We start from the raw sequence: 21745 nt of genomic DNA on the forward strand, positions 1-21745 counted from the left end.
CTTCAGCTGGCAAGGCTCACTTCCACCCTGAGGAGAAGCCACATGGACCTACCCTGATGCAGCCCTGGGTGCTGGAGAAGCCACGCGGAGACCCTTGCCAGTGATGAGATGCTTACACCCTCACTGATTCGGCTTTCCTCCTGCAGTCAGCTTCACTGCATGTGTTTTGTGAGTTTGAGGAGGACTTTGTAGGTCAATGTTGGACTTATGGGCTTGGACTGGACTGGGTTGGGATGCTTTCTTAATGTCCTACTTACCCTTTATATAAAACTCTCTCTTATAAAATATAAGTGTTTCTCTAGACTACTCAGACTAACACAACCCAGAATTAAATACGCTCAAGTCCCTCCCAACTTACACAAGGCTGTCCTTGAGCCGCCTCCTCTAGTTGCTGTCACTGCCAAAGGCCAGCAGTTTGAAACCACCAGCAGCTCTGAGGGAGATAGACGAGGCTTTCTACCTCAATAAAGAATTGGTCTTGGAAACCACAGGGGCAGTTCAGCTCAGTTGCAGGGGTCACCATGATTCGGCCTCGACTCGCTGGCAGTGAGTTTGGAGGTTGGGTTCAGCTTTCCCCTCCACTGGACCCCGTGTATTCTTCCTGGGAGGTCCACCCAGAGGTGCTGTGTGCTCACCCCCATTGAGTTGATGCTGGTACCTCGTGGCCCCAGGTTGAAAATTCTATCACGAGCTCCCCAGTGGAGTTTCTATCACCGTGGTGATAACAACCAAACCTTCTTCTTAGTTTCCAATCTCTAAATTCCCATCATCTGAAATTGTCAATTGTCTTGATTGTATTTTTGATCAATTTCAGACTGCAGATGTTGGTTAAAATCCTTAACTTCTTCATCTTCGAGTTCGTGCTCAGTGGTAAATCTGAGTAACAATCATATTAACTAGTCTTTCTTGTAGGCAAATAGTTATCATCCTATGACTGACAACATTGTGCTTCAGATCCTGAAATGTTCTAATTTGTCACACTAGGCATGGTAGATCATGTTTGTCCAATTTAAATGACCAACCTAAAAAAAGGGGTGATGGAGGGGAAGCTCAATATTATCAGTCCCACCTGAATTTGATTAATTGAACAGTAATGAACTAGACAAGTTGTAGGATTCCATCAAGGACATCATGCACGAAGAAAGCAAAAGTCATTTTTAAAAGAAAGAAAATGAATATCAGAAAAGACTCTAAAACCTACTCCGAACATAGAGTAGTTAAAGTGAAAGGAAGAAATTATGGAGTAAAACAACCAAGCAGAATATTTGAAAGGGTGGCTCAAGAAGATAAAGTGTTTCTGATAGCTAAGACTTTGTGTCAAATGGATAGGTCAGTTGCTTCTTTTGGTGGGGTGGGTGGTGGGTACAGCTGGACCTGCATCTCACTCATTGGCCCTGGTTCTTCAAACTTAAGCCAACATTCAGCCATACTGCCTGGCAATCCTGGGAGTTGGCAACAGAGTGCCATCATCCCTGCTGACCTTAGATTCATTCACCTCTGTAGCCACAAGCCCATCTGCCAGTCTTGAAGTCACCCGCCTTTGCAGTTACAAGCCTGTTATCTTCCTCATGATTTTGCATTCAGCTCCTGTAGCTACATGAGTTACAAGAATTCAACCTAAAACCTGACCATGAACTTGGAACTTGACCAGATTTAGAACTTGCTTACTTCTTCAATGGTGTGAGCCATTTTCTTGATATGAAACACACACACACACACACACACACACTTCACTGGTTTTGTTTCTGGGTTTTTAGAGCCCAGACTAAGAAAGGAAAGACTTGGAATTAGAAAACCAAAAGGGAAGAATACATTTGGCACTTCTCAAGCTGAAAGATATGAAGAAAAAAACTCAGGCCTCAGTTATAATATCGAAGGATTCTATGAACAAAATATTGAACAACACAAGATGCAACCAAAGAAGATGTAAGAAATAGACTCTCGTGGTATCAAAAGAATTGGTCAAATTTAAATGATTTCAGAGGTAGCTATGATAAAAAACTGATAGTAGTGAATAAAAAAACAAGACCCCAGGGACTGGCAGAATACCAATTGTGAAGGTTTGACAGATGGATGCAGTGGTGAAAGACGCAGTGATGAATGTGCCAAGAGATTTGGATGCAGCTATCTGGCCATTCAACTGGGAAAGATCCATATTTCATATTTGTTCCTATAAAAAAAGGTCCAACGGAAGGCGGAAATTGTTGAAAAGTATCACATACAAGTGATCCAAAAGATAATTCAAAACTGTAGCAGTTCATCAATAGGGAATCCCCAGAAATTCAAATTGTATTCACAGAGGACATGGGACAGAGGGTGTTCTTGCTGATGTCAGTGGAATCTCGGCTGAGAGCACAGAATACCAGAAAGATGTTTTGCTGTTGTTGTTGTTAGCTGCCGCTGGGTCTGTTCCACTTCATGACAACCCTGCGCACAAGAGAACAAAATACTGCCTGGCCCTGCGCCGTCCTCACAATTGTTCTTGTGTTTGAATCCCTTGTTGCAGATACTATGTCGATCCAGCTTGTCGAGGGCCACTGCCCCTCCCTCACTCTGTTTTCAAGTTTGTGAATGGTCTCTCTCTCTCTCAAGAACAAGCAGATCCCATGATTAAGTTTATGACATCATGAGCCATTGTACAAAACTGACACCGACAAAGGACTATTTGAAAAGACAATTTTAAATGGCAATAGAAATCTGAATCCTGGCTCCCATTCCCTGGGTGGCAGTATACTGGCCTAGAGCCACTGTGGGTTCTGGTCTGCAGGTCTCCTCAGCTTCCCTGAAATCCATCCCCTTGGGGTGCTCTGAGCTACTGCTTGCTTTCTCGTTAATTTGCTTTGCTCATTGAATACACATAGGGAGAAGCAAATGTAGCATAAATCAGCTAAGAAGAGAGTATCACACCCCCTAAGTATATATCGGCCTTGGTCAGAAATAAAGAGAGACTCCTCCTGCCCTCTCTGCCCATGATGTGCGTGGGCCTGACTGGTGAGATCACGACCATCCAGGAGGTCTGGCTGTTTCATCTCTGATTGCTCTGCCTTGGAATGTTTCCAGAAGTAATTTCATTGAAAATACTAATACTCCAATGGGCAAAGAACTCTCGGTTCCCCCAGCAAAATGCATCTGACTTGAAGTGCTATTCCTCAACTTTCCCGGCCAATTGGAACTACATTTGCTCCCTGGACTCCAGACTTTCCGCCTATTTTCTCCTACACCGCCATCTTCCTGAGTACACCAGAACCCTGGACCTCAACGCTAATCTGTTCCCGAAGGAGCACCGAGATGCAATGCAGTCGAGTTCTGAATCAATTTTTCCCATAAGAAAAGGATGAATCGTTCTTGATCACCAAGTTTTTACCCCAACCTTGCCTTTTTATACATTACACAGAAATCTCAAAGTAAATAAGTTCAGAGTTAAATAATAAAATTTAAATCAGAAACACAACATTTAAAAAGTTTTAACAACTATAGTATGGCCTTTACCTTGAATTGATAAGGATCTGCATCTGTGGACATGGATGTGAAGACAAGGTATGGAGAGAGAGTCATTGTTTGGAAGGGAATCCCCTTCCATAAAATCAACTGGTAGCTGCTTTTCAGGAGTTTTTCCCTCCTTTGCCTTTTTCACTAGGACCTGGACGGCTTTCTCTAAAAAAATAAAAATAAATCTATCTAAAAAAAAGGAAGAGAGATCCTAGTGCTAGCTCAAGCGTTCTAAACCTACACTTGGGAAGGAGCTCTAAAGAACCAGGTGCTTGGCCTACGGAGAGGCTTCTGACAAAGATGTGCTCTAGAGTTTCTTTCCTCCTCCTCCTTCCTTTCCTCCCTCCTTCCTTCTCTGAGCTGATTCTCAAGAGTCAACTAGCCAGCAGACCCTCCGCACTGCCCTCCCACAGCCTGCACCCAGGAAGAGCACTCATTCAGGCTCACCATGGAAACAGCCACACCTGAAGCTGTTAAGTGGAGCTCTGGGTGGCCCTGTGCTTATGCATTGGGCTCCTGCTCACAGATCCATAGTTCAAAGCCGCCAGTCCCAGCCTGCTCTGGGGGTGGAAGGGGGGGAAGTGAGGCTTTGTATTCCCCTAAAGCGTTGTAATCTCAGAAAGCTACAGGTCCTACCCTGTGCTACAACGGTCGCTATGAGTTGGCAGTGAGCTTGGAGTGTGGAAGCTGTTGAGTGACTGCAACGTAATGATAGCAAAATAATGTCTTCCGTCTACGAAAGCATACTTTGCCAATGCCAGCCAGTTAGCGTTTTCTTCTGGTCAGTTCCTGGACCACCCTCCGTGTGAGCTCCCCGAGACTCTCCTTTTGCTGCGGGACTTGAGTGAATCCAGAGGTGCTGCCCATGCTGAGCCATTTTGCTTGTTTCCCTGATATACTTGTTTTGGATCTCAGGAGTTCATGATCATTCATTGATTGAACCGGGCCACAGCAGCCAGGCTAGGACACCTTCACTCCTAGTTCCTGGGGAAAGTTTCCCTGCGCCTGAAAACAAACACCAGGAAGCATTTCAGGAACTGAGAGGAGAGCGAGGTCCTCACTCAACAGCGCCCCATGGGCAGACAGGACCGCCACCCAATGAGGCTCTGGGCAAGGCCCATGGGTCATGTGAGATTGGATATGGGTGGGGCTTGTCTCACACAACAAGAAGCAGGAAGCAGCTGTGAGACGCCGCAGGCTGTGCAGAGGCAGGCAGCCAAGGCAGGCAGGCTCCTGGGAAGTCCCTTGAGGCTGAGTGGTCTGAGGACTCCCAGGAAGGGGAGGTGGTGGTGGGGGAGAATCTGTCCCCACTGTGGCCCAGGAGCCCACACGGAGGCCATCAGGAAGGTATTGCACCCCACCCACCACCCAAGGCTCAGGCTCCAATCCCAATACCCTAGAGCAGTTCAGCAATACTTGCTCGCCCACTCACCCCCAGGGACACCGAGACCATGGAGCCCTGAGAGTGTCCAGACACACAGCGTTGCGTCAGACACTGCTGCCTGGGTTTGGGCCTGACTGCGCGTACCCCGCCAAGCGGCAGGAAGCCAGTGCTGGCACACACACAGACAGAAAGGAAACAGAGGGCGGCGTCAGGCTCTCTCCCATCGCGTGCATCCTACAGGGGCCTTGGGCACGGCACCAGGCGGTCTGTCTGCAGGTCCTGCAGTCTGGAGGCCACTGTCCTCTGACCCGGCTCCCCACTCCCCCTCCTCCAGGCGCCCCGGTTCTGTTTCACTTAGGGCAGTGTGGGGGTCTGAGCAGCAGGGTCAGGAGGCAGCCACCACACCCCCCACTGCATCCTCATCTGGCATGAGTGCGCTCAAGGTTCAGGTGTTAGGGGGGCATGGGCGAGGACAATTCACTTTTGTAATCACATAAAGACAGCAGATCCTACCTTGGGGTTCCTCACATGGAGAGCCCCCAGCCCCCAGTGTCCCTCCTGCTGTGTGAGTGCTAGCACCACAGGACCCCACTCCTTCTCAACCTCCCCTCGGCCCCTCTCCTTTCTGCAGGAGCGCCATGCAGTGAGTCTCAAGTTTGGCCCTCCTCAGCTTTAAAGGCTTGCATGCTGGCACCTTCAAAGCACAGGCCTCAAAGGCTGGCCGTCTTGACGATGTCTCCACTGGTCGGGTCTACACCACACCACTTGATACTCATCCCTCGCTGGACCTGTGGTTCCAGCCCCTGAAAACGGCCAGGCAGCCCCAGAGTCCCCTGTCACAGGCGGTGCGATCAATAGTTACTTAACGCCCTTTAACATTTTTGAATGCTTGGTTTATTCACTGCAAACACATATCAAACAATCCTACTTTTCATATAATTTCAAACACATATCAGGTTCAGGGGCAACACACTGCATTATTATTCAGCATCACAGTCCCGATAAGCATTGCCTTTATCGGTGTAGCCCGGGTAGCGTTGGAGAAAGCAGGAGGGGATGACTTCTCGGTCCTAGCTTTGAAAAGTCAGTGCCCCTACTCGGGTTTATATCAGCAGGCCAGCCGGCTCCTTGACGTCCTTCTGGGCTTATCGGGGGTCCTCCGGAATTTCTGGGGTGGCTCTTCAGGCCATCTGTGGATTCCTGGTAGTGGCTCAACTTTTCAGCTGGGCCTAAATGTCTCACTTTATCTCTTCTCTGAAATGGAGTTTCTTGTGTTTGCTTCTTGTAAGGTAGGTCAACATCTTGCAAGGAAGTTCTAGAATGCTCTTATCAGTCCACACACACATCAGTGACCAGTGACGGAGATCGCCACGGCCGAGAAGGCCCCGAGGCAGTGCACACAGTCAGAAGAGCTGCTTTAGCACCAGAAGTTCTGCTGGTCAGCGTCTGCGGAGCCTCCACATCCAGCATGGTCATGATCATGATTTTGTTCTGCCACCGAAGAGAACACTCAAACCGCCTACCAAACCAGAAGAGGATCTGTAAGATGTTGGGCACCAGGTGGAGAAGCCGTTGGTACTGGGCATCCTGTGGATGTCCCAATGCTGAGGGATATCGGAGTATGCCACTGACCATGGCCCACCACACCAACTGGTGCAGTGGCTGCAGCAGCCAGTCCCAGACCTGCGTCTCCATCCTGCACTGGGGTGTCATGCACCTGGCTGAGCCCCCAGGCCCTGCTGGGGCCCACACTGTCAAGCTATGTCTACATTACCACACTGTCTGAGGGACCGCTGCCACAGGCCTGCCGATGTCCAATTAGCTCTTTGACACACTCTGATATGAATGGATGATATTTTTGCTGCTAAAGAGGACTGTTATCCTGGAGCAGCAAAGCCAATTGACTCCTTCCAAGTTAGAGGAAGAAAACGTTTTCTAGAAGGTGACACCGGGGAGGAGACTGACAGCCCTCCTTACCACCTGTCTGCGTCAGAACATCCCCACTCTTGAAGCTTCAGAGGACTGCTTGCTGCATAGAAGGGATCTGTTCCATTTTGGATTTCCCACAAGGGAAGTCTTACATTACGGCTCTGGCTCTGCGAGTAGCTGCAGGCTAACCCTTTCCTCCTCCTTTCTCCTAGGCAGTACTGATGCCCGGGACCTCTCAGAAAAGCGGCTTGTTCAATTCAATTTTCAGGCTCTCCTACTCCAATTAAGACAGCTCTAATAGGGGCCCCCAATTGACACATGTTTTCAGATCCTCTTGCACCCAAAAGCCTGCTCTGCTCCCTCCAAAAGGCAATCGGGAATCTCTGGCCATAAGGGGCTGAGCTCTCCCCGGCGCGTCCCTCCCATGTCCCCCAGTCTGCATATGGCAGATGCAGCCCAGGCACAACTGCTGCATCTCTTAGATTGTTAAACCACGGTCAACACAAGCCTGCGGCAGCAGCAGGCGTGCAAGCTTTAGCCATGGTGAAGAATTCCTTCTGCTGAAGTGAGAGTTTCACTTCTGCTTATCTTCACCACCATGGGGTACCTTTTCACGGCTGCAAAAAAAGGAACTGTATTAACACAGAAACTGCACATGTTGTGGTCGACGAACAAATCATAATCTTTTAAAGCAGCAGTTCTCAAAACCCAAGTGGACCTCAGAGTCACCCGAGGGCTTGTTGAATACACTGAGTGTTTGGGGGTCAGTAGGTCTGGGAAGTCTCAAGGAACAAGCTTGTAAGGGATTTTGATGTTCTGTCTGGCTTAGATGACTGTACCTCTCTCGTGCTCTGTTTTTCATGAGATCATCCAATATGACATGCACAGTTTTCCAGTGAATGTCAGGAGCTCTGGTGGCACCACCAGTTAAACCCGCTGAACTGGGAACTGAAAGGTTGCTACTTCCAAACCACCCAGCGACTCCACGGGAGAAACTGACCCTTTAGGAACCTCTCTGGGGATCGTTCAGGAGCCACAGTAGTGTACTTGGCTACGCATTGAGTGTTGAGCTGCTAAGTGCAATGTCATTGGCTCAACCTCACCAGCCGCTCAGTGCGAGAAAGATGAGGCTGTTAACTCCCTGTAAAGCTTTTGTTACCTCTACTGAGTTTTGACCCTGGAGAAATCTGAGTGAATTTACTCATTCCAAGTTAGAGGATGATATAGAAATGATCAAGCTAGACCAGAGCATGTTCACTGGTACAGATAAGAGCTGTAAACACAGGGAATCCAGCACAGATAAACCCCTCAGGACCAATATTGAGAGTAGTGATACTGGGAGGGGAAGGGGAAGATGGGGAGAGAGAGGGAGAACCAATCACAATGATCATATATAACTCCCTCCGTGGGGGACAGATAACAGAAAAGTAGGTGAAGGGAGATAATGGTCAGTGTAAGACAAGACAAAATAATAATAATTTATAAATTATATGAGAGGGAGGGTGGGGGAGGGGGGAAATGAGCTGATACCAAGGGCTCAAGTAGAAAAAAAATGTTTTGAGAATGATGATGGCAACATATGTACAAATGTGCTTGACACAGTGGATCAGGGGGTCCTCAAACTTTTTAAACGGGGCCAGTTCACTGTTCCTCAAACCTTTTGGAGGGCTGGCCTATAGTTTTTTTTAAAAACCCTATGTTTTCAATGATATGATTTTTGTTCCTTGATGCTTGATACCCGATCCCTTCGACAGCTCGTGGTCACACCGGCTGGTGTGTTTCTTCCATGTGGGCTTTGTTGCTTCTGATCTAGATGGCCACTTTTTTACCTTCGAGCCTTTAAGACCCCAGATGCTATATCTTTTGACAGCTGGGCACCATTAGTTTTCTTCACCACATTTGCTTATGCACACATTTTTCTTCAGCAATCATGTCAGGAAGGTGTGCATCCTGGAATGCCACTTTAATAGAACAAAGTGTTCTTGCATTGAGTAAGTGCTTGAGTGGAGGCCCAATGTTCATCTGCTGCCTTAGTACTAAACCTATAAATATATACACATAGACCTGTTTCCCTACACTCCTATAAATATATTTACATATGTACATTGCAGTCTTTGAACCTCTATAAATACCCTTTGTCACTCAAAGCCCAATGGTAGCTAACCGGACACCCCTTACTGAAGGGTTGTGGGGAGGAGATGAGACAGTCAGGGTGCAGGGTAGCAACGATGAAACATATAACTTTCCTCTAGTTCTTAAATGCTTCCTCCCCCCACTATCATGATCCCAATTCTACCTTACAAATCTGGCTAGACCAGAGGATATACATAGGCACAGATAACAACTGGAAACCAGGGAATCCAGGACAGAGGACTCCTTCAGAACCAGTGGTGAGAGTGGCGATGCCTGGAGGGTGGAGAGAATGTGGGGTAGAAAGGGGGAACTGATTACAGGAATCTACATATAGCCTCCTCCCTGTGGGAGGGACAGCAGAGAAGAAGGTGGGGGAGACGTTGGACAGTGTAATATATGACAAAATAATAATAATTTATGAATGATGAAGGGTTCATGAGGTAGGGGGCAATGGGGAGGGAGGGGCAAAATGAGCAATAGATATTAAGGGCTCAAGCAGAAAGCAAATGTTTTGAGAATGATGATGGCAACAAATGTACAAATGTTCTCGACACAATGAATGGATGGATGGATTGTGATAAGAATTGTATGAGCCCCCAATAAAGTGATTAAAAAAAAACCTATGAACAAATTCCTATGCACACTGCACATATCTTATTTTGAAGTAAAAACAAACGAGGCAAAACCACCCAGTGGGCCGGATAAATGCCCTCGGTGGGCTGCATGTGGCCTGCGGGCTGTCGTGTGAGGACCCCTGCAATGGCTGGCTGGATGGATTGCGCTCAGAGCTGTATGAGCCCCGATAAAGTGATTTTTAACATAAGCAGAAATGTGCGAAAGGGGAGACCAGCAAGGACTCCGGCAGCAAAGCAGCTGTCGTAGTGCTATTCTGTTTTGAGACCAGGTTTCATAGAGAATAATGCACACATTTTACTTTGGAAGGTCTACTCTGGGGAATCACCTGTAGGTGCACTTTGAAGGAACGATTCCCGCCCTTTCCTTTCCTCCAGTGCTCTTGTACCGTGTTTCCCAGGGTAGAGAGCAAGGTTCCCCGAGGTGCCCATTGGAGTTCAAAGTCTAGTGTTTCTGAGACGTGGAAAACCCTGTGCCTGAGTACAGCACCTGAAGCAACAACACCGCGGGACAAAGGCCATGGCAGGCAGGGTGGCAAACAGGCCAAGCTTTCCCAAAGATCCAGAATGTAGGCCAGAGAGCACGCTGCCCAGGCATGCAAGAGCACACCACTGCAGAGGGCCTGGAGGCCAGGGGTCAGGCCCTCGAGAGGACCCGGGGAGAAACACCAAGCTAGCCCAGCGTTGCAGGCAGCGATGGTCCGCACCCTGCTGCTAGTCTCTGAATGTGTCCCAAGCATCTGGCATACCCATCGGAGAAGCAGAAATTATGTCTGTTGTCAACCTTCATCATACAGTGTGCTACAGTTTGATATCCTGGGAAACACTGTGATGTTCAATTGCTGTGTTGAAGGAGAAAACAGAAGTGAAGAAAGACAGGAAGAGGAGACACCCATGAAGAGAAGGAAGGTGTCCCCAAAGGCTTTCTGATAATATTCTTAGGCCACCATGGCATGGTTAGCCAGACAGGGCGAGAGTCCTAGATGGCACCGTGCAGGCTTCTTCCACGGTGCCTTGCATACAAATCTTCTCTTTACATTTTCTAATAATTAAGGGAAAAAGAGAGAAAAGGATTTCTGGAGAAAAGTACAATATGCAATGACTTGCCCTTGCGAAGGGGTTTTATTTCCCCGGCAAGCTGCGTTTGCTAAAGACATTATAAAGGAATGCCCTTGATATATTCATTCAGCACAGCGACCTGGGCCGTACCTCACCGGTAGGGCATGATTTCAATTCGCCGTTAGGTTGGAGGCTGTTACGTTGACGGGCCTGCTCACTACAATATTGTCTCAGACGATGCGCACGTCCGTCGATGGAGGGAGGGGGAAGCAAACGGGAAACATACACACAATACAATACTAATTCAGCCACAGAGAGGAATGAGACATCGGTGCATGCAATGGCATAGATACGTCTGGAAAAAATGCGAAGTGAAAGGATCCAAACACACATTGTATGACTTCCTTTGTATAAACTATCCAGACGAGGTAAAGTGAGAGACAGAGAGCCTGGTGAATGGGAGCGGCCAGCGGGGTGGTGGAGCAGGTGATGTTGGGCTGCTAGCCTCCAGGTCATTCGTGCAATGCCACCAGCTGCTGTGCAGGTGGAAGATGGGACTCTCTCTTCCTATAAAGATTTACAGTTTCAGAAACCTAGGAAACAGTTCTCCTCTGTCCTGTGGGGTCTCTATGAATTAGAATCGACTGACTTGGCAGTGTGTGGGCTGGCTAGAGGAGGGAGAATGGGCGTGATTGCTTAATAGGTGCAGGGTTTCCTCTGGGGCTGATGAGAATGGTCTGGAACATGATGCAGGAAGTGGACGCGCAACCTTGTGAAAGTCTTGTTGTGATTGTTAGCTGCCACCGAGTTGCTTCCCAACTCATGGGAACCCAGAATGTAATGGAACAAAACATTAGCTGGTCTTTTGACAACCCCTTGATCAGTGCTGATCAGACCATTGTGACCCACAGGGCTTTCATTAGCTCGTTTATATAAGTAGGTTACCAGACCTTTCTCTCTCGTCCAACTCAGTCTGCAAGCTCCAGGGAAACCTGTTCAGCATCCTAGCAACAAACACGCTTCCACTGACACGCAGGTGGTGGCTGCATATGAGGTGCACTGGCTGAGAATCAGCTCTGGATTTCGAGCATGCCGGTCTCGGTGTGAGGGATCCTCTAGTAGTCAATTCTCACTCGTTGTAACTGTAGGTACTGCGGAACAAAGCACTTCCTGGTCCTGGGCTGTTCTCACAATCATGACTATGTTCAAACCACTACGTCAAGCTCACCGACTCATGGAGGGTCTTCTCTTCTCTCTGACATTCTACTTTACCAAGTCTGATGTCCTTCTTCAGGGACTGGTCCCTACTGATAACATGTCCAAAGCCCATGAGATAAAATATCACCGTCTTTGCTTCTAAGGAGTATTCTGACTGTACTTCTAGAACAGATTTGTTAGTTCTTTTGGCATTTTGTGGCATAGTCAACATTCTTTCCCCACACCATAATTAAAAAGCATGAATTCTTCAGTCTTCCTTGTATATTGTCCGGATTCCGTGTGCCTGTGAGGCAATTGCAATCGCCGTGGGCTCGGGTCAGGCTCACTTCGGGCCTCAAAGTGACGTACCTGGTCTGTAACGATTTACAGAGCTCCTTTGCGGCAGCGGGTTTTCCCAGTGCAATACATGGTTTGGTTTTTTGACTGTTACTTCTATGGACATTGTGAATCCAAGTAAAATGAAATCCTGGACAAATGCAATATTTTCTTGGTCTTTACTGCCTCTTCATCTATATACAGTTTCTGTTCTCACTCCCCATAAAGCTGTCCATAATGTTCATGACCCACATAGTCGGATGCTTTACACAGTTAATAAGACACAGGTGACCAGCTTTTGTTATTCTCTCCTTTCAGCCAAGATGCGTCTGACATCTTCCAAGTCCCCATGTGAGTCTGGCTTGAATTTCTGGAAGCTGTCCTGCTACCACCACTTTGGAATAATCATTAGCAAAATTTTACATGTGTGACATTAAAGATATTGTTTGATAATTTCCACATTCTGTTTGGTCACCTGTCTGTGGAATGTACACAAATATGGATCTCTTCCAGTCAGTTGGCCAGGTAGCTTGCTGCCTTCCAAATTTCTTGGCATAGATGAGTGAGTGTCCCAGGATTGCCTCTATTTGTTGAAACATTCCAATTGGTCATCTCTCAATTCCTGGGGGTTGGTTTTGCCAATGCCTTCAGTGCAGCTTGGATTGCTTCCTTCAGTACCACTGATTCTTAATTCTAGCTTACCTCCTGAAATGGCTAAAGGTTGACCAGCTCTTTTGGTTCAGCTGCGTATTCCTTCCATCTCCTTTGAATGCTTCCTGCATGGTTCAACATTTTACCCATTGAATCCTTCAGTACTGACACTCAAGACTTGAAATTTTTCTTCAGTCGTTTCTCACAGAGACAAGACAGGGACTTCTGCCTGCTAAGGGAATTAATATTCTGCTTGCTAAGAATGAACAACTCCTTTGCTAAGGGAGTGAGCATTCTATCTGCTAAGAGAATGAACAATGGACTCTTAACAAAATGAGCCTGGTAAACATCTCAACTTTGAAGTCAGGCCAGGTGGACCTCCTGAGACATCTTACCCAGAGTTATGACCTAGGAAAAGTTCAACACCCTAATCCAAGATTTATAGCCTTAGATAAAACATCGTAACTCAGAACTGTAGCCGGAGAGAAATTAGAACGTATGTAGGAGACTCAAGGATGAATTTAGTCACTAATTAGAGAATGACTCGGCCATCTATGGAGCAGTACCCCCGACGCCCACCCCTGTGTGCCTTTACCATCAAGAAACGCCCCATAGACAGCGTCATCTCTCAACTCGAGATGGGGACTGTTTGGTTCTCGAAGCCTATCTTATCTATGCTTAAGGTATCCTCACCCAGAGAGGGGGACCCCTCTCATTTATCTGTGAAGTATCTATGCTTAAATGCAACATTGGCTTCACTCTTTGCTGTTGTGTGCATGTGAGTGTGGTTTGTCTCTGCTCCTTACAACGCCCACAGGTGGAGCTTGCCAGTCCTCCAGGGACGACCACTGGCAGCAGGACCTAGCATTCCTTTGCAGGATCCTCTGCAGGCCGAATGTCATTGTTTTCAAACAAAGGTCTTCTTTAGCCACCCTTTGAAATCTCAGCTCATGTCCTTGATCATTTCTTCCATCTGCTTTAGCTGCTACGTTCAAGGCCAAGTTTCAGAGTCTCTTCTGACACACATTTCAGTCTTTCCTTCTTTCCTCACGTCACGGAGCATCTCACACTTAATCTGGTCCATGAGTCAAATCTGCTCTTGAGATGGTGTCTAAATTCTCTGTCTCTCTCTTTTTTTTTAGTTTTTTTTGTTTGTGCATGAGAGAGTGAGTTAATGAGTGAGTGATTGAGTGAGTGAGAGTGAGAGAGTGGGTGAGTGAGTGAGAGAGTCGAGATGGTGTCTAAATTCAGGTGGGATTTACTCAGTCATATTTTGTCTCTTTGTGGACGTGTTTTAATTTTCTTCGGCTTCAATCTTAATTTGCATATGATCAATTGACGGTCTGTCTGCCCCATCTTTGCTCTGTCCCATGACACTGAACGTTGTCATCGTCTTTCCCACGGATGTGATTGATTTGATAACTGAGTATTCCAGCGGGTAAAGTCCATGTGTCCAGTTGCCAGTTAGGTTGTTGATAAACACTATTTGCTAAGGAGTCTTGCGAAGTGTTCCCACGTCATCTCTCACATTGTTTCTATCACTGAGGCCAGGTTGTCTAACTCTGATCCTTCTTCTTTGTTTCCAACATTCACATGCCAATCACCAGGAATTGCCAATGCATCTCCACTGCATGTTTGATCCATTTCAGACTGCAGAAGTTGGTAAGCATCTTGAATGTCTTCATCTTTGGCATTAGTGGTTGGTGTGTAAATCTGAATAACAGTCATATGAACTGGCTTTCCTTATGTGCATGTGGAAGCAGTGTTGTGCTTCTGAAGAGACCTTGCTCTTTTTGATGATGGATGTGACACCATTCCTGGCGTAACAGACCATACATTGATCTGATTCGCAGTGGGTAGTGACAGTCCACTTCAGTTTAATAAGGTCTTGCATATCTATCTCCGGGCATTCTACTTCCTATGATGACACCACATTATCCTAGATCCATACTTTGTGTATTTTATATGTTGGTTGTTAATGGATTTTTGTAGTTGTTTTCTCTCATCTTGAGTCATGCTACATCAGCAAATGAACATCCCAAATATTTGTTTCATCCATGTGATTCAGGTAGACTGTGCTTGGAGAAGGCAGCTCTTCCCCAGTCATATTTCCAGTGCCTTCCACCCTGAGAGGTGCATCTTCTGGCATTGTATCAGACAACATGCCATTGCTAATCATAAGAGATTCGCTGGTTGCGTTTTCAATAAGTGGATTGCCAGGTTCTCCTTTCTAGTCCCTCTTATTTTGGAAGTTCTGCTGAAACCTACTTTGAGTGATCCTGTAAGCTACCACAGTATGAAAAAGTGGTAGACTAGTGTCAGTTTACTGCACGGAAAGAGAATTATACCAGTGAGCCACCAATGTGTTCCTGAATGTTTTAGAAACCATTCAATTGTACTTAATGAAGATGTAATGTAACTTCAAAATACAAATCTGCTGCAAACAACCTCTTTAAAATGTTGAAGAGAAAGGATGTCACTTGGAGGACTAAAGGTCACCTGACCCCAGCCATGACATTTTTAATCAGCTCCCGTGCACGTGAAAGTTGGACAACCAACAAGGAGGAACCCAGAAGAACTGGTGCATGTGGATTATGGTGCTGGCTAAGATCACTGACTAAGGACCAGCAAATATGGCTTGGAGGCAGTGCAGCCTGAAGGCTCCCTAGACATGGGGATGGTGAGACTGTATCTCACATGGTTTGGACACATGATCAGAAGAGACCCATTCTCTGGAGAAGGGCATCCATCATGCTGAGTAAAGTAGTGTGTCAGTGAAGAAAGGGATGTGTTGCTACAGTGGCTGCAGGCATGCTGAGAATTGTGAGGTTGGCACACGTGCTGGAGCAGGCAGTGTTTTGGCCTGTGGTACACAGGGTTCCTATGAGTCAGCACTGACTCATACCAACAGGCACTTTAAATATACGAGGGGCTACCTCCCCAACTGGGAAATGTGCTGGGTGGAGCCGAGCTTTTGCAGTACACATTTTCCCCACTAGACAAGCAGGGAGCAACTTACTGTGAGTTAGTGCACCCTGACCTCTCTCCGTGAGACTCCTTTTAGTTTCCTCGAATGCAAAGGGACCTGAAAGGACAGCGATTTGACGGCATAGAAGAGGCGAAGAAAAAAAATAATGGAGGTGAGGTGCTGCCAGCCATCCACACAGGTGAGTCTGAAAAACGTTTCCAAGAATGGAATCACAGATTTCACAAACGTATTAAGTGTAATGGAGAGTACTTCGAAGGTGATGTTTGTTTAGTAAAATAAATAAATAAATACTTAGCTTTGAAAAAACAACTCCAGGTGTTTTTTTTTGGGGGGGGGTACCCCTTTGTATATTGTCTATGGTAGCTCAGAAACCTTACATAGGGTGTCTATGAGGGGATTGATTCAATGGTGGGGGTGGGGAGGAGTTGGATTTTTGGTTTTATTGGTGCAGAAACCCAAACTAAATCAAATCCACTGCCATTGAGATGATTCCAGCACATACAGCTCCTACAGGACACGATAGAATGTTCCACAGGACTTCTGGGACTGTAAAGTTTATGGGAGCAGACAGCCTCATCTTTCTCCCGAGGGGCTGCTTGCTGGTGAATTTGAAAGGTGGACCTGCCCGTTAGCCACTTAATGCTTAAACTGGTGCACTGCCAGAGCTTCTTGTAGGCACAGCAGGGCTGATGCAAATGGTGACCACATTCAGCTGCCAACTGATAATGCTGGAGGTTTGCGTCCACCCAGAGTCCCCTGAGAAGAAAGACTTGGAGATCTACACCCCTCAACCAGCCATTGAAACCAGAGGGGGCACAGGTCTCTTCTGCCATCCAGCGGCTTTCAGTGAGCTGAATTGCTTCCGTGGCAACTATTTGTTCCTTTCCATTGCACGTGTCCAGGGCAGCTCATGGAGATAACCTCTGTGTAGGGTAGGCACCAGGCAGAAAGAAGGGAAGTTGTGGCTGCCCTGTAATTTCCTGTTTTTGCAGTGTTGCACAATACAATTTAAAGCCGGTCTTGTCTGGATTGGTTCCATAGGTTTAACCTTCTTGGTGTATTTCTTAGTCTCAAACCAAGAACAAGAAGTAGTCTCATTTATGTGTGTAGCCCCTCAAGGACCAGCAACAGTGCAATCTTGAGTGCGGAAAGAGGTAGAAATACAGGCCTCGTTTGGCTCAGACGTAGGTGGTTTGAGTCAGGTTCCTATACAGGCCCTGCAAGGGTTCCGCCACAGTAGAAAAGACTCAGGGGCGAATCCCTGGCAGCTAGCAGACAGAAGCATGGCCTTGACTCCGCAAGAACATCACGTTGAAGCTTTGTTGCATAAGACAGGTCTTTCTCTTTCTTGTTTCAAAAAGGAAACGGGCTGGTTTGGCACAATTTGATTTAGAGCATTCAGATAACAGTGTGTCGAATCAGGTCTGCTCGCTCCGCCCATCTCTCAGGTAAGCTCCTGGCTGGTGAGAGGATGGCATCAGCTTCCAGTACAATGAACTTCTTCCTTTCTGTTTTAAGTATGAAAAGAGGGTGTAATTAGCCAGGCATGGGGTGTTTCACGGCTTCATTCATTTCCTGGGCCTGCTGGAAAGTACCGCACACTGTGGTGGCCTAAAGAACACAGATGGATACTGTCGCCGTTCTGGAGGCGGGGAGTCTGAGGTCCTGGGCTGGCAGGGCTATGTTCTGATACCTTTCGGGTAGGAGCATTTCCTGTTTTTCCCAACTTCTAGTAGTTCCAGGGGTCCCTTGGCTTGTAGACTCGTACTTGGATCTTTACATTGTCCCTCTCCCCTCTCGGTGTCTTTTATCTTTCATGAGGTCGCCACTCCCATTGGATTAGGATCCACACTACTCCTGTACCACCTTATGTGAACTCAATTGGTAACACCCTCAAAGACCCTATATTTAAACAAGCTCCAAGAGGCAGCCATTCAAACAGGATCAAGGAGGTACTACGTGGTTTAAAATCAGGAAAGAGAAGCATCAAGATCCTTTCACCAACCTGATTCCCTCTGAATCTTGGGCCATCATCCGAGGAACTGGGCTGCAATAGGAAGAACAGAGCATCAGAACTGAAGGACGGCTCACTAACAACCTGCAGCCGCAGATGCTACAACCTTACTTGCCGGGAGCAAAGAGGACTTGGAGTGCTTTTGGTGACTATCAGACCGCCATCTTCAGTATGAATTTTAAATCAGTGTAAGGAAAACACATCCTCCTGAGGGGGCCAATGAACAACATCGTGATAAACGTGAGAAAAGAATGTAGCCGTTGTCAACTCAGGGCTTACTTGGTGTGGCGGAGAAACGAAGACAGAACTGGGGGCAAGAGCAAAGTGGATGGGCAGCTCCGCTTTGGGTGATCACAGAGGAGACTAGGACTAGCGTCACCCAAGCAAGTGCCAGTGGGCGGGCACGGAGGGAACTTCCTGTTTCCTGTGTGCACACCAGGAAGGAAGTCGAGAGGGCTGACTATGTAACAGGTTTCTGAGAAATGTTCTTGAAAATGCTTTGGGATGGGGTTATGATTCTTGGCTTGTTGGCCCCCTCTCTCCCAAATGAAGCCCAAGTCGGTTTGGTGATGTCTTTCTGGGGGAATTTTTGTTCCTTGTCCAAAGTTTTTTTGTTCTGGGATCAATTGTAGGTTGTGACTGTCCTTTCTGCATATGTGTGGCTGGCCAGATGTGGGTATAACCCATATTTGCTTGCTATGGTGGGATACTTCCCTGGGAGGAAAGAGCTAACAAAGCCAGGTTATAACTCAAAAGTGACTAGGATTAGGACCAACTCTGCTCTAGGATAAGACAGCTGGTGGCACAGTGGGGGATGGATTGCACTGCTACTGGAAAGAGCTGAGCTTCCTTGGGAGAAAGATGAGGCTCTTTGTAACCATAGTGATTTACCGACTCGGAAGTCCAAAGGAGCAGTTCTAGTCTCTTCATTTGGATTGGAATAGATTCGATGGCAATTTGGGGGTGTAGGGTGGGGTATGGGTCAGAGTGTTACACTGGGAAGTCTTCATTAACCTAACAAAAAAACCTCTGTTTCTAAACAGAATCCTATTAATAGGTCTAGGGCAAGGATGCTCAATAGTCGATCTGCAATCTACTAGTTGATCACAAATGTACTGTGGGTAGATCTCATGGCATCAAAAAAATAGACTTAAGCCTATCATCAATCCTGTCACTTAGTTGATATTCAGTGCAGCCAATCAGATGCAACCTTAGGTGTCAGACACATGTGCAAACAACTGCGCTAAGTGCAGCTAAACTGACAAGCTAAGTTACTTAAGAAAGGGTATTAAAATGAGTGGGGGAGCTGGACCAAGTAAGAAGACAGAAATGTATCACTTTCACACGGAATGGGAGATTTTGACACTACAAGCCGACATTCAGGTGAAGTCCAGAGCGCATGAACAGTTCTGGAACTCACTGGCAGAGGGAAAGTACCCAAACATGAGAAAATGTGCTACCTCCTTAACTGTGTTATTGGTTCTACTTATTTATGTGAATCAGCCTTTTCCCGCATAAAGATCATGAAGTCCAAGTACCATTCCACCATGAATGAAGATCATTTGGAAGTGTGCTTAAGGCTGGCTGTCAGCAACTACTGTCCGAACTATGCATCCCTGGCTCATTCCATTCAGTGCAAGTCATCAGAGTAAACTCAGGTCATGACAAAAAAAAATGTACATATGTCAGGGGAAGCCAGCTCCTAACACATCGTTACGGGCCCGGTAGGCGCAATTGTACAGCGATAATAAGTAAAGATCATAGTAAATTTACGGATAGCATGAGAGATATAAGAGAAGTACTGAAATAAATAGAGTCAGACACATTTCATGGTAATATGCTCACCTCAGACCCACTCGATGGTCCACGTGGAGGAAGAGAGAGAGAGATTTAATGCTAGCCCAGGCCTTTTATATTCTCTGGGGACATGCAAGCCCCCTAATTACAGGTGAGGACATACGTCACAGGAAAGGGGCTGTCCTATAGGTAATACAGGATGAGAGGGGGGTGGTCTAGGGACATACACACAATAGGAAGAGGAGGGATTGGGGGTATACATGTAACAAGATGGGCGGAGCCTAGCTTTAGGATGGCAGCTTAGCTTTGACCTGTTCTCTGGGTCTCCATAGGAACCATCATCAGTAGGGTGTAAACCCCACCTACAGGAACCAAATAGATGACTGCAGGCGTCCATTGTCTTTAACAGCAGGGAGCGGGGCCATATAGTCTGGCAACTGATCACCCTCTGCGAGGATGTCTGTGAGTATCTGACTTCCCCCCACAGGTCCTCCTTTTATCTTTTTTTTTTAAACGTTTTATTAGGGGCTCATACAACTCTTATCAGAATCCATACAGATACACACATCAATTGTATAAAGCACATCCATACATTCCCTGCCCCAATCATTCTCAAAGCATTTGCTCTCCACTTAAGCCCTTTGCATCAGGTCCTCTTTTTTTTTCCCCTCCCTCCCCGCTCCTCCCTCCCTCATGTGCCCTTGGTAATTTATACATCGTTATTTTGTCATATCTTGCCCTATCCGGAGTCTCCCTTCCCCCTCTTCTCTGCCGTCCCTCTCCTAGGGAGGAGGTCACATGTGGATCCTTGTAATCAGTTCCCCCTTTCCAACCCACTCACCCTCCACTCTCCCAGCATCGCCCCTCACACCCTTGCTCCTGAAGGTATCATTCACCCTGGATTCACTGTGCCTCTAGCTCTCATATGTACCAGTGTACAACCTCTGCCCTATCCAGCCCTGCAAGGTAGAATTTGGATCATGGTAGTTGGGGGGAGGAAGCATCCAGGATCTGGGGGAAAGCTGTGTTCTTCATCGGTCCTCCTTTTATCTTATATATAAAATTCAAAAGCCACATGGGCGACATGGTTATTTTCTATACATTAAAAACTGTCAAGACAAAACCCCATGATCCAATTAATATAGCCCAAAATTCAGGCATGGAGGATAAAGTCCCCCTATGTCCATCTGCTATTGGAAGAAGGTATGAGAGAGGCTGGATGCCGCAGTGGGAAGAAAATAGAGCCAAACGGGAATGTCTGCTTCCATAGGGAGAATGAATCAACCATGTGCTCACTCTGCAGCACAGCTTTAAGGGAGAAACTGTGGAAAACTTAGGCACCCGCAGGAACATGTACCTGGACTAGATCCCCAACTACCAGAGTGGCGGTCTTCCAGCCGTGGAATTCTAGTCTTCCAGATTCCCTCCGTTCAAGTCAGGGAATGAGTCCCAGTTTTTTTTCCCTATAGTGCTAGTATGCCACATTTCCCCTTTCTGCATTCCGTTTAAGATTTAACAGTGTAGCAGAGGCAACATGGTCTCTCTTCATATGCATGACCGAGCGCAGATCAATTCATCAGTCTCAAGCAGGACTACAGGAACCAGAAACAGACCATGATTGAGCTATGGACACTGTTGCAGAATAGAAAAGCTCACAAGATTGGCTCTGGGTCCTCCTACCAAGGTAGCTGGAGTATGACTCATAACCATGTGACTCTAAGCACCCTAGTTTCCATCAAAGGCATATTCCTCTCCTGGCTGACTAGCAAGGTCACAGCAATGTACTTTCAAGCAAAGTGTCTGAGGGCAAACTTTGCATAGCGGGTTAATGAGTCCGAGAGACCTCATGGAGGCTGAATCTATATGGAGACTCAAAATGATCTAAGGCTCCTACTGTAAGTCATAGTTTTCTGCAAAAGAATTTAACCTCTAATATATCACCTCTGTTTATCATGGATTTTACTAAAACTCCTTTGATCACACTTTGGTTGATGTGCTTGCTTCTGCATGGGCTAGTAGAGGGTTCTTTTAGATAGCTACTTCTTTTAGGACAGCGGTTCACAACCTGTGGGTCACAACCCTTTGGGGTTGAATGACCCTTTCACAGGGGTTGTCTAATACCATCAGAAAACACA

The 21745-nt window shown here is 46.8% G+C and overlaps 1 protein-coding gene across 1 annotated transcript; it reads right to left on the reverse strand.

Annotated features, from left to right (window-relative positions):
- Positions 1-6202: 6202 nt before the first annotated feature.
- LOC142440516 (solute carrier family 66 member 2-like) lies at positions 6203-6568 on the reverse strand. The gene has a single exon (XM_075542923.1). It carries the CDS (start codon positions 6566-6568, stop codon positions 6203-6205), a length of 366 nt encoding a protein of 121 aa, XP_075399038.1.
- Positions 6569-21745: the final 15177 nt, after the last annotated feature.

This window comes from Tenrec ecaudatus, chromosome 2 (genome assembly GCF_050624435.1).
Source record: "Tenrec ecaudatus isolate mTenEca1 chromosome 2, mTenEca1.hap1, whole genome shotgun sequence".
In the NCBI taxonomy this organism is placed as follows: Eukaryota; Metazoa; Chordata; class Mammalia; order Afrosoricida; family Tenrecidae; genus Tenrec; species Tenrec ecaudatus.

Bases quoted from the DNA above. Each gene is read 5' to 3' on its own strand.
- LOC142440516 (XM_075542923.1), bottom strand. From the start codon at position 6,568: ATGGAGACGCAGGTCTGGGACTGGCTGCTGCAGCCACTGCACCAGTTG.